The sequence below is a fragment of the Corythoichthys intestinalis genome, chromosome 3 (genome assembly GCF_030265065.1).
Source record: "Corythoichthys intestinalis isolate RoL2023-P3 chromosome 3, ASM3026506v1, whole genome shotgun sequence".
NCBI classification, from domain to species: Eukaryota; Metazoa; Chordata; class Actinopteri; order Syngnathiformes; family Syngnathidae; genus Corythoichthys; species Corythoichthys intestinalis.
Genome location: NC_080397.1, coordinates 57107672 through 57120204, shown reverse-complemented (window position 1 = coordinate 57120204; position 12533 = coordinate 57107672). Strand labels below are relative to the sequence as shown.

The window sequence follows — 12533 nt, the reverse complement described above, 5'->3', positions numbered from 1 at the left end:
CCTTAACCCTTTAACACCGAACGTGTCGGCAGCGACGCGTTTACCCATGTCGTCTTTGAAGCTTCGTCACGCTGTAATTACGTCACCCATGTGCCGCTGGTTGGTCTCATTTGAAAGTACGGAAGTTGATGTCCACACCAGTTTTTATTTGAAGTCAATCGACGAAGAAAAACGGGAGATATTGTCATTTGAGTTTTATAGTTTTATTGCACTCATAAATATGCATTAAAACGCTGCATGGACCATGTATCTATCTCCATATTTCCATCATTTCTTGTCCTTTTTCAAAACCAAAAGAAGCACAAAAGACTACATATCCCAAGAGTCGTTGTAATGTCAAGAAGGACGAACCGAATGTGGACATTTGTTGAAAAAAAAAATTAAATGCATTTCCGAGCGAGGCGCCAACTAAGGAAAAGGAGGCATGCTGAAGCATACAACGGCCAGTTTGAGCGAGCGACTTTGAAACGTGCAGAATGAATCTAAAACTAAATTTAGCGCAAGCTAATGCATTATTTCATTAACTCAAGGAAGAAGATGAGCCGTATTTGCCGTTGTTTTCCTGGGATGAGTCGGCGTTTCTATGCGTAGAAGTGACAGGCTGACAGCAGCGCGCAAACGGGACGGAGTAGGCTGTGTGACGTTGTGTGTGACGCAGCTCCGTGACCTGTTCATGCAGAAGCTTTATTGAGCTCGCAAAAAAAAAAAAAAAAAAAAAAAAAAAAAAACTTTATTGGGTCGTATGCCAGAAAAATATGAATTGAACTGAACTACTTGTCAATATTTTTTTAAATACTTTTTTTCAATGTTATATACATTTTTCTTCAAGAAAATTTTATAAAGATGAGTGTTCGAGAAGCTTGGTTGCATGTACGTAAATACTTTAGATAAGGTGATGGGTATAATACCTAACTTCACAAAGAGATATCCTCCAAACCCTTTTTGTGTTAGATGATATATATATATTTTTTTTTTTCTCACTATTTTGCACTGTATATAACCCGTTTTGACCATAGTATGTGTAAAGGCCAAAAGCGCCTATGACCATACTTGCTGTTTGTGTTGAATTGTCAGACATAAAACTATTCAATCTTATTTTTTTCTATTGAATGTTTATCCTAACAAGTAGAATAAATATTATCAAGCTTCAAAATGTTTGGTCGAGCATGTTTGGTTGTCAATGGGCCATCAACATTACAAATTTTGAAAAAATATTTTGGGATTTTTTTGTTTTTTTGGGTCCAAAATGTGGATTATAATTGGTCAGTGAAGAAAACAACAGTTTGGACATGAAGTTCAAGGTGTCCTTAAAAAAGGGACCCAACTTGGCCATTGTGAACAATTTTTTCTTTGAAATATAAAGGCAACATCAAATGCATGCAAATTCGGCCAAAATAGGCTTAGGTGTCAAAGGGTTAAGCAGGACTGCGTTTCCCATGAGGAGCAGCGCACACCCGTACAGTGTTGTAAAATCATCAATCAATCAAAAATTAATCTCCCGTTCGCCTGCAGATGGATTGAACAACATTTCTGTTTCCAGCGACTGTGTGAAGAATGAATTGTAATAAGGAAATGAATAGAGGTGGGAATCTTTGCGCACCTGAAGATTCGATTACGATTCAGAGGCTCAGATTCGATTATAAATCAATTATTGATGCAACCCCCCCCCACACCACCCCGCTTTTAATGTTTTGCACATTAGTTCCAAAATTGTTTAAAAATCCTCTCAGGCTAAACCAAACTAGTATTTCAGTATCAAGTTAACAGTTAATAACAGTAAATAAAATACTCAAGTCCCCATTCTGTATCAGCAGCTTTAAACTACATTCAATTAATTTAATGTTGCGAATCAACCGCTAAAGTTGTTAAAATTGCTCTTATTATTCCATAATTTCCCTTCTCTCTACTTTCGACATGTGAAAGTTTTAAAACTGTTTCGTCATTTAAAGATAGATTCAAGTCAAGATTTTGCCGATTTAGGAGTATTTTAGATAAAAACTTATTTAGGTTCGCTACAACAGAGCCTTCCATAGAAGTCTACTGCTTTAAGATGGTGGTTGTTTACTAATGCCGGCAAGTCTGTCATTTCGCCTCTAGTTGTCTAATACATGTTCTAAAGCCGCCGTCGTCTGTCATTTCCCATGTAGTTCTACATATATGTGGTATCTACCGAAGCCGAATGTGGCTGTATGTTTGTAGCAATTAGCAACTGGGCGTTGTTTGTAGCGGTTGTCAGCCGCAGTCAGGTATGATTGTTTTTTTTATCTAACGGCATGAGTTGAACATGATTTTTACTCTCAGTCCATTACTCATTGCGTCCCGAAGACCGCGCAGACTGTTTTATTTCCACTTTACCTGGTATAATTCAATAATCGGAATTTGGATGTTTGTGAATCGTTCTCGAATCTTCCACGGCCAAATCACGAATAATCTAAGAATCGGAAATTTTGCACGCCTCTAGTAATGAATCCAGTTGAGGCTAAACAATAGCATATGACAGTTAGCAACTGAGTGGCTTAGTGTAGATAAACCTCCCACCCCACCCCGAACTCGTTGGGGGATCACTCCAGCGAGTGAAAGCCAAGGCAATGTTTACTCTGTATGTCCTTGTAAGCTGCCTTTTTTTCCTCCTCTGACAAAACTTTTTGTCTCTTTTGTTGCTCTGCCATCTTTGCAGAATTCGCGCGAAAGCGTTCGCATCGACTTCCGTCTTTATAATGAATGGGGAAAGGGGGAAGTAACGAATGCCGCACATTTGTCGTGTTTTGTGTGTGTGGGGGGCAGGATTCTTGCTACCCTCTCCAAAGTTAATTAGTTCCGGTGGAAGCATTACAGATCCCCTCAAGATATAAAAGAGGTGTCATTCAACTAGTTATCACAAATTTTATTTATTTATTTATTTTTTAATTGTAAAGGTTGAAAAGTTACCTAGTGTTGCTTTAAAACTATGGAATGAATGAGAAATTCAGTTTCAATTTTGTTTTTCCAAATGAATTGAACACAATCTAATTTGAAGAAAACCACCAAATAGTTTAATTTTGCCTTGAATGGCCCGATTCGTTGAAAACTTACCTTTCCGTGTACAACTGCGTGCTCTCCGTGAAGAATAGCCTTTCCAGGAGCAGACACGATACATTCCTTCACATACATATTTCCACTAATACTGTCTAAAAACACAGAGGAAAAACAGTAAAACTAAGCACTAGCTATCATAGCCATTTACAGCTAATTCCAACCCCCTTGGAATCGAAGGGGCTAGCAATCTGAGTCCAAACAAAGACTCATAGAAGTATGGTTAATCCACCCATGTGAATTAAAAGGCAAAGATTAGCCAAATTGGACTTCAGTGGTCCGAAATGACGCAGCCCGCTTACATCTTGTTTAGTCAGCTGACATGACGGAGGGCAGCCCAAGACATGCTCGGCAAATTTTAACCAATCATAATACACCAGTTCTTGGTTTCTTATATTTTTAACCAATCACCATTCGTGTTTCCTCCGCTTTTCTGGTGAGTTGTCCAATCGTACGATCGAATGAAACGCCCACGTACAGCTACGGAAAGTGTGAAAAGACATATTACCATACGCATCAATATATCTATTGCTAGATGCGTAGCTCGTGCTGTGAGCCATTATCAATTGTCGGCCATTTTGTCTCAGTACCATTCAGAGGGAAGCACGTTACAGTCAACGGTGCGTGTACTTTGAAATAGCTATAAATTGCTCGATTTTCAAACTGCTTGGAGTATTCCTCAACACCAGAGGTACAGTAAATTAACTGCATACATGAAAATATAAATCATTTAAATCATAGCGGCGTTAGTACGGTTTGTTATTAACCTAACTGTTGGAAAATCTGACAAGAGTATTTTAGGGGAGAAAATAACACAATTTGGGTCCACTGTAGAGCGCCTTACTGTTCTAAAATGGCCACCCGTTACTACCTCCGCCGACCTACATATGTGATATCTATGCATCTTATTCCAACGTTGTTCTCTCAACAAATATGGCTGCCTTTGTTGTCAAACCTTCAATTCTGTGCTGTATTTTAAAGACTGCCAGAAAGTCGAGCGAGCGGCAGGCGTTCTTTTGGCGAAGGTTGTAGAGCTTACACTTGTGACTTAATCGTGTACTTTTGAATGCCATTCACATAACCTTCATTTTCATAATCAGGTATAAATGTAGTAGATGTATAAGCTACCTTCATTAAGATGCATTATTATTTACTGAAAGCTATTTGAAGAACACGGTGCCTTAAAACTCTGGTTTTCATTACAGTTACGCCACTGATAGAGACGACAGAGTGCCCAAAATCTACACCAAAACAGGCGACAAAGGTTATTGTTTTTTGTTTGTTTGTTTGTTTTTTTAATTTTATTTCTACTTGACAAAAATGATGCTCGACTGATTTTAAAGGGGAAGTTCAGAATTTTTGACAGTAGGCTCAATCTTCGAGTTAGCGGGGGTTTAATTAGTCGGAGTTGATTTCAACAAATTCCGTACAGTTTGTCATTTGTTATTTTCATAGCTCCAAGTGGCTAAGCTAGCACGAGTCAATGGCGCATGCTAATAATAATAATTTAAAAAAAAAACGATAATAACAGATCTAAATAAATTCAAAATGAAAATCATTGTTTGAAACACCCATGCGGCCAAGATAACGTCACACCAAACTGCCGTAATTCAGATTTATTCTGCGGGACTATTTTTTTAGATTGGTAAAAAAAAAAAAAAAAAAGTCTGCCGGGGAGTGTCTTTCGTTCACACAAAATAAAAATCAGCGGTGAAAAAAAACGTGATATCATTCCGACCTGCTCGGCCTGTTCCCTGCAGAGCTGCTGTATTACAAATGTTGTGATTCATATTACAATTATTGACATGCAATGGTAAGTTTAAAACTTTATACTGAAAATATAGCCAACACTTTATTGCATGGGTCATCGGTGATTCTCATGTGTGCATATGTTGTTTTTTATTTGTAATGCTAAGCAGGCACCTTGACTTGTGCTAGCTTAGCCACTGTGGAGCCCTGAAACTAACAAATAACTCACAAACTGGATGGAATTTGTTGAAATTAACTCCACCGGCTAATTAAACCCTCGCTAACCTGAACATTCCCCTTTAAGACTGACACCATATGGTTTAACCTAGGCTTCTCAAGCACATTTACTGGAGAAAGAAGACCGAAGGAAGATCATATATTTGAAGCCCTGGGAAACACAGATGAACTCTCATCATCTATTGGGTAAGAATCGGAATACAGTACAGGTAGTCCCATGTTACAGAGTACTCGCCTTTAGCGATTCCGACTTTATGAAGGCGTTTTGTCCACCATTTTGTCTCCAGTCTTTTTTTTTTGTCGCACAAACCGTACCTTATTGTACCTCATAGTATCTTACTTTTACTTTCCATTAATAATGTCTTATGTCCTCACTAAAAGTGAAGTTGTTCATCTTTGCAGACATCAAACAATTGTGCTTTTTGAAGCTTTTTACTTCCTTCACTTTTGACAATTTGTAAAGCTGTAACACACATATGTACACGTCTGTTCAAAACGACACACGTTTTAATAAAACACTCGTCACAAAACGATTTGTGTTCAAATGTCCATCTAGTCTGGTCACTATGTAAATTTACATAGGACGAGCACTCACTCAGACATTTTATCATGTAGCACAAACTCAGATAAAAAGCTTGAAAAATAATGAATTAGATCAATGCAATTCATGCAGCCCCATATAATCAAGGACTGGGGGAATTTTGATGTATTCTTTGGGTAGTCATCTTTGTAAATCTCACTGGAACAGCACCAAACAAAAGTTCCAGCATCATCAACTTGTCCAATGCCGATTCTTGACTCTTGACACCTTGTCCAATGCAGATTCTTGACTCTTGACAAGGTGATGATGCTGGAACTTTGGTTTGGTGCTGTTCCATTGAGATTTACAAAGATGATTGCCTGAAGAAAATATCAAAATTCCGTCAGTCCTTGATGATATGGGGCTGCATGTCAGGCAAAGGCACTGGGGAGATGGCTGTGGTTAAATCTTCAATAAAAGCACAAGTTAACATTGAAATTTTAGACCGCTTTCTTATCCCTTCAATTGAAAATATCTTGTTTTCCAAGATGACAAAGCATCACGCCACAGAGCTAAAACTGTTAAAGCATTCCTTGGCAAGACTCATCCAGTCAATGGCATGCCCTGCAAATAGCCCAGATCTCAACCCTATTGAATACCTGTGGTGGAAATTGAAAAAAATGGTCCACAGCAAGGCTCTGACCTGCAAGGATGATCCGGCAACTGCAGTCAAAGAGAGTTGGCACCAAATTGATGAAGAATACTCATCAAGTTTATGCCTCAGAGACTGCAAGCTGTCATAAAAGCCAGGGGTGGTGCTACTAAATACTAGAGATGTGTTTTGTTATTTCTTTGTTTGTTTCTAATGATTCCATATTTTTTTCCTCAGAATGGAGTGATTCCATATATATTTCCCTGCACTGGCTCTATAAAAGTAACATTTAATGACCAGTAGGGCTGCACCTATTGATTATTTCAGTAGTCGATTAATCGATGAACTAGTTAGTTCGATTAATTGAGTAATCGAATAAGGAACATGAAAAGTTAAAATACCTGGGATGAGCCTCAAACGGTATAAAACAAATAAATAAGGAACTAAGTACAACAAAAGAACAATTGGCTAACTTACATAGTAAAAGTCTGCTAGCTTAAATGCTACAAAATGCTAACGTGTTTTTTTTTTTTTTTTTAACAATTCTCTTAAATGGTTCGGAGTAGACTCAAATTCCCGCAAAAAAAAAAAAAAAAAAAACGGCTAAATATACAGTACCTATAAACTAAATTACGGATGCATTAAAAAACATTAGCCCTTTTTTAACAATGCTCTTAACAAATGGTTCAGACTCATATTCCCACAAAAAAAAAAAAAAAAAAAACGGCTAAATATACAGTACCGATAAACTAAATTACGGATGCATTAAAAAACATTAGCCCAAACAAAAACTTAGCTTATGTTGGTCTTAACAGGGAGCAGTTGGATTCAGCCATGTGAAATGAGGCAGACCATAGGGCGGTGTATCCACCCTACTCAATCAAACTAAATGTAAACACTTTCAAAATAAACCATTAAAACGCCACGTTAATGAAATGCCTACTCGAAGCAACAAAATTTAATTCGAATATTTTTTTTCCTAATCGAATACTCGAGTTAATCGATTAATCGTTGCAGCACTAATGACCAGTGACCACCACAATGTTTTTTATTCATTTCTTAGTGTTTCTGAATGCTTAAGATTTGCACTTTTGAACTAATTAGTTATGTTTTTCAAGCTTTTTGCGTGAGTGCTCGTCCGAGACTGGTGATTCCATACTTTTTGCTAGGGCTTGTAGTAGATTAAATTAGCCTACTTTGTGTCACAATAGTCCACTATCTTAAATGCGACGAATGCTAATGTGTTTACAATTCTCATAGCAAATCGCTCTCACGTAACTCCACAAACTGTAGCTCCAAACTTAATTTCAAATGCATACACAAACATATTAGCTGAAACTACTTACAGCCTTATGAGGGCCAAAGCAGAGCGGAGCTATCCTTTATTCATGTGAGACGTCTGAGTGCTCCTGTATGGAAGCATTATTGAACGCCAGTCCAACCAGACCCAATGCTGCCACCAGAGGGCAGTGTATCCTCCAAGATTAAACAATACATTTGGACTTTTTGAATAGTTATTTTATGTTTTTAAAGGCTTAATTCGGATTTACGCGGAAATTCGGGTTACGTTGCCAGTGTAGGAACGGAACTCGTTCGTAACCCATGGACTACCTGTATTCTATTCAAACGTTACTGTGCAAATTTGCCTACTAAACTAGTGATACTAACTTTTCAGCTTGGCTAGAGAATATTGCCTTGAAAAAGGACACACATTCACATACCAGCTAGAAAAGGTATGTCTTTTTTCTTTTCTTTTTTTTTTTTTTTTTTTAAATTCAGATGAGACCAATAATTCTCTCCCCCTGCTTCAACCCACCAGATACAATGTATTTTGCAAGATGTTGGCTCCAATATCGCCACGCCTCAATCATCTGCAAGAGAAAGTCATATAAGTAAGTGTAAGTGTTTGCCGTTCATTTAAAGCTGCATTCCATTCTAAAAATATTTTCTGTTTTTAGATCGGACTCAATTTACTGGAGCACCAATAACAGACTTGGAAAGTTGGATCGATACGTTCACAGATGAACTCCCACCTCTAACCAACTTCATTTTACCTGTAAGACCAATTATGGACTTTTAAAGGGCAGGTGAAGAGCTTTTCGGATTTACGTGTAATTTTACGAATATAAAGTTTGTACGATTTCGGCGAAACCACCATGTCATTTCTAACGCGTAACTGCGAGGATAATTTAATACGTTTTGCATAGCAGCAGCAACGATATCAGTGTCATTTCCACCGAAAGTAACCATTCAGGATCGCTCTTTTGTGACGCTAACGATGGCAAAGGCTCCCAAAAAGATTATCAACAATAAATCCCGACACGTTTGAACCAGAGGCATCAGATGATTTACTCGGCACAGCAGACGTTGGTGATGATCCCGGTTGGCAGCTAAACAATTCATGAAAGGAAGAGTTGTAGGCCTATGCTTAGCATCGTGATTTCTCTCTGAACCTTTCTTTCACCAGTCATTCTGTGATATAATTATTCGGGTTGTTCCGATCATGTTTTTTTGCTCTCGATCCGATCCCAATCGTTTTAGTTTGAGTATCGGCCGATCCCGATATTTCCCGATCCGATTGCTTTTTTTTTTGCTCCCGATTCAATTCCAATCATTCCCGATAATTTTTCCCGATCATATACATTTTGGCGACGCATTAAGAAAAAAATGAATAAAACTCGGACGAATATATACATTCAACATACAGTACATAAGTACTGTATTTGTTTATTATGACAATAAATCCTCAAGATGACATTTACATTATTAACATTCTTTCTGTGAGAGGGATCCACGGATAGAAAGACTTGTAGTTCTTAAAGGATAAATGACTTTGTATATTGTGACTAAATATTCCCATTTAGTGTATTTGTTGAGCTTTCAGTAAATGATACTGTAGCCATTTAACTGTTCTGCCAAATGCATGATGGGAAGTGCAACCATGACTGTGCGTAGTGACACCAATTGATATATCTTCTCTGCGTTGGGAAGTAACATAGGGTGTTAAGAAAAAGATCAACGACTACCTTTCTTCCCCACGTTGCTTCCCACGGTATTCTAATTGTTGAGAGAGGGATTGTAAGGCTTTAGCCAATTAAAAGAAGGCTCCAAAGACTGCCAAAATTCACTCTACTCATTTTACGCTGCCTTTTAGCTCGATATATAGGTAAAACGGCTCCATTATAGATTGAACGCGACAATACGTGAGTGGGTCGTGCAGCGCATGCGTGAATTGCGTTAAATATTTTAATGTGATTAATTTTTTAAAAAATTAATTACCGCCGTTAATGCGATAAATTTGATAGCCCTTCCTTAAGCCAAAACTAAAGACTCTGGATGAGTGTAAGACATTTTGTCTGTAACGTTAAATACAATTAGAAAACGATTTAATTAAAAAATATATATATATTTAAAAAAGGCATGTCCGATATTCTTTTGCCAATTCCGATACTTTGAAAATGACTTGATCGGACCCGATCGATCGGCATCCTGATTGATCGGCACATCTTTAATAATTATCAGTAATTGCAAAAACAGACGAGTAGTTATATAGATCTAGTATTAAATATATTAAATTGACATTAGTAGACAAAGTCTTATGACAGGCAAGCAATAATGACATAAAAACAGGTTTCGATCAAGTAATAAACGTATCAAATTGACATGAATAGACAACCTGTCACCTGTCTTATGACAGGCAAGCAACAAAACAAAAAAACTGGTCACACTTCAACGAACAGGTAGTTTGTTTTGCCCTCCCATATCAACAAAATTGCATCAAATTTTAGAATTAGAAAAGCCAGTAAGGGTCTACTTACGTTTTTTGAAAAACCAAGGTTGTATCCTCCTAGACTTTCAAAGCTGTCGTCGCTGAAATGTTGAAAACAAAGATGCGATCGAGGAGCCAGGGGAGAAGTTCTTTAGCTTGACTCTCACAAAATATGTCCAAATCCTTGCAGAAGGTTTTTTTTTTGGGCCACTCAGGCCACGTCTATTTTCTACACGTAGTAGGGTATTTGGCAACAAGAACTTTTTCTACAGTTTGGCCTATCATCCACATGCTCAGTTAAACGGGGGTTATTAAAACCTCCGTCCAGAGTGAAGATGTGCGAATTCTGCGTTTGTGGCGCGATCGTGTGGACACAGATGACCAAAGATTTAACTGTGGAAACATCTCTGACTGCGACAATGACTTATGACAAAATTATTTTTCGCGCATTGTGAATGACTACTAAAATGAATAAATGCGGTTGGCTGCGGAAGCTTTTACTTGAGAAAATCATGCAGAATCAATTATATAGATTACTAATAAATTCTATATACAATCACAACTTTTACAGAATAGAATAGCGCTTTGTCATTATACAGTTGCAATGAAATTGTGGAGCATTTCCCTTTGCATTGCATGATAAGTTAAAATCTCAAAAGTGACTTGCAAGTATAAAATCTAAATAAATATAAAATGCGTATATGAGATAGCCCCATGTTCAGGCAGTGCAAATAATCGGAGTGAAGTAGCAGCATTTTGAAAGTTAAGGTTTTGAATTTTGCAGGTGAGTAAGTATTGCACATAGAATATTGCATTTAAATGAAGATATGGATGTATTTATGTTACATAAATATGGCGAATTTGCGGCTCGTCTTTAAGTTCACTGTGGCGCCGCCTTACATCTTCACAGCAAAGAGCGTTTTACGTTGAAATTCTTGTGAATAAATGCTTAAATCCCTGAACTCTTTATAGATATGGACTTAAACGGTCTCGATTTTTGGTTAAAAGCAAAAAAAAAAAAAAAAAAAAAAGGGCAGTTTGAATTGACTTAAATGTGTGGAAGAATTATGCTAGTCTGTTAGCTCTTCGTTATGATAAGGGGGCTACCACAATGGTTTTATTCCATTCAAAATTCTTGTGAATGCTTAAATCACTGAATTCTTTATAGACATGCACATAAAACCGTCTCGATTCTTTGTTAAAAGAGCACAAAACCAGGCCTTTAGGCATCTATTTTATGTATATATGCCGAAGAATAATGCCAATGCCGTAGCGGTTCCCATTCTCCCATTGATTTTTTTTCAAGTTTCAAAATGTATGCATGGTACGAAAAATAAAATATTTACCTTGAATCCTCGAACAAATCACTCCTGAGACAATCGTTCCTGTTTGTATCCGGTACAGCTTTCGTAGTTCTTCCAAAAATCCAAGCTTAAATTTGGCTTGGAAAGAGCGTGTGCAGTCTTCGGTTGACTATTACTAAATGAAGCTTCAAGCTCGGCCCCCCCAATGGTAAGGCGTGACGTAAAGAACGACGAAGTGTCATGTCAATAGGTAACGAAGTCTGTGGCTACACATCAAGATGGCATGATGAATCTTATGCATAAAACCCAGAAAATGCTTGCTACAGTGCCTTGCAAAAGTATTCGGCCCCCTTGAACCTTGCAACCTTTCGCCACATTTCAGGCTTCAAACAAAGATATAAAATTTTAATTTTTTGTCAGGAATCAACAACAAGTGGGACACAATCGTGAAGTGGAACAAAATTTATTGGATAATTTAAACTTTTAACAAATAAAAAACAAAAGTGGAGCGTGCAATATTATTCGGCCCCCTTGCGTTAATACTTTGTAGCGCCACCTTTTGCTCCAATTACAGCTGCAAGTCGCTTGGGGTATGTTTCTATCAGTTTTGCACATCGAGAGACTGACATTCTTGCCCATTTTTCCTTGCAAAACAGCTCGAGCTCAGTGAGGTTGGATGGAGAGTGTTTGTGAACAGCAGTCTTCAGCTCTTTCCACAGATTCTCGATTGGATTCAGGTCTGGACTTTGACTTGGCCATTCTAACACCTGGATACGTTTATTTTTGAACCATTCCATTGTAGATTTGGCTTTATGTTTTGGATCATTGTCTTGTTGGAAGACAAATCTCCGTCCCAGTCTCAGGTCTTGTGCAGATACCAACAGGGTTTCTTCCAGAATGTTCCTGTATTTGGCTGCATCCATCTTCCCGTCAATTTTAACCATCTTCCCTGTCCCTGCTGAAGAAAAGCAGGCCCAAACCATGATGCTGCCACCACCATGTTTGACAGTCGGGATGGTGTGTTCAGGGTGATGAGCTGTGTTGCTTTTACGCCAAACATATCGTTTTGCATTGTGGCCAAAAAGTTCAATTTTGGTTTCATCTGACCAGAGCACCTTCTTCCACATGTTTGGTGTGTCTCCCAGGTGGCTTGTGGCAAACTTTAAACGAGACCTTTTATGGATATCTTTGAGAAATGGCTTTCTTCTTGCCACTCTTCCATAAAGGCCA

At 37.9% G+C, this 12533-nt stretch overlaps 2 protein-coding genes across 3 annotated transcripts in view; one reads left to right on the top strand and one right to left on the bottom strand.

Moving 5' to 3' along the window:
- Window positions 1–3398, bottom strand: part of mvk (mevalonate kinase) — a 28723-nt gene extending 25325 nt beyond the window's left edge. For both annotated transcript variants that reach the window (XM_057832818.1, XM_057832817.1), the window contains exon 1: window positions 3073–3398. In XM_057832818.1, the coding sequence (XP_057688801.1) occupies window positions 3073–3150 (78 nt within the window). In that variant the 5' untranslated portion in view covers window positions 3151–3398. The remainder of the gene's footprint in view (window positions 1–3072) is intronic.
- Window positions 3399–3986: 588 nt separating this feature from the next.
- Window positions 3987–12533, top strand: part of mmab (metabolism of cobalamin associated B) — a 17238-nt gene continuing 8691 nt past the window's right edge. The window contains exons 1-6 of the mRNA XM_057832283.1: window positions 3987–4097; window positions 4278–4336; window positions 5151–5244; window positions 7906–7963; window positions 8050–8122; window positions 8189–8286. Of these exons, the coding sequence (XP_057688266.1) occupies window positions 4006–4097; window positions 4278–4336; window positions 5151–5244; window positions 7906–7963; window positions 8050–8122; window positions 8189–8286 (474 nt within the window). The 5' untranslated portion in view covers window positions 3987–4005. The remainder of the gene's footprint in view (window positions 4098–4277; window positions 4337–5150; window positions 5245–7905; window positions 7964–8049; window positions 8123–8188; window positions 8287–12533) is intronic.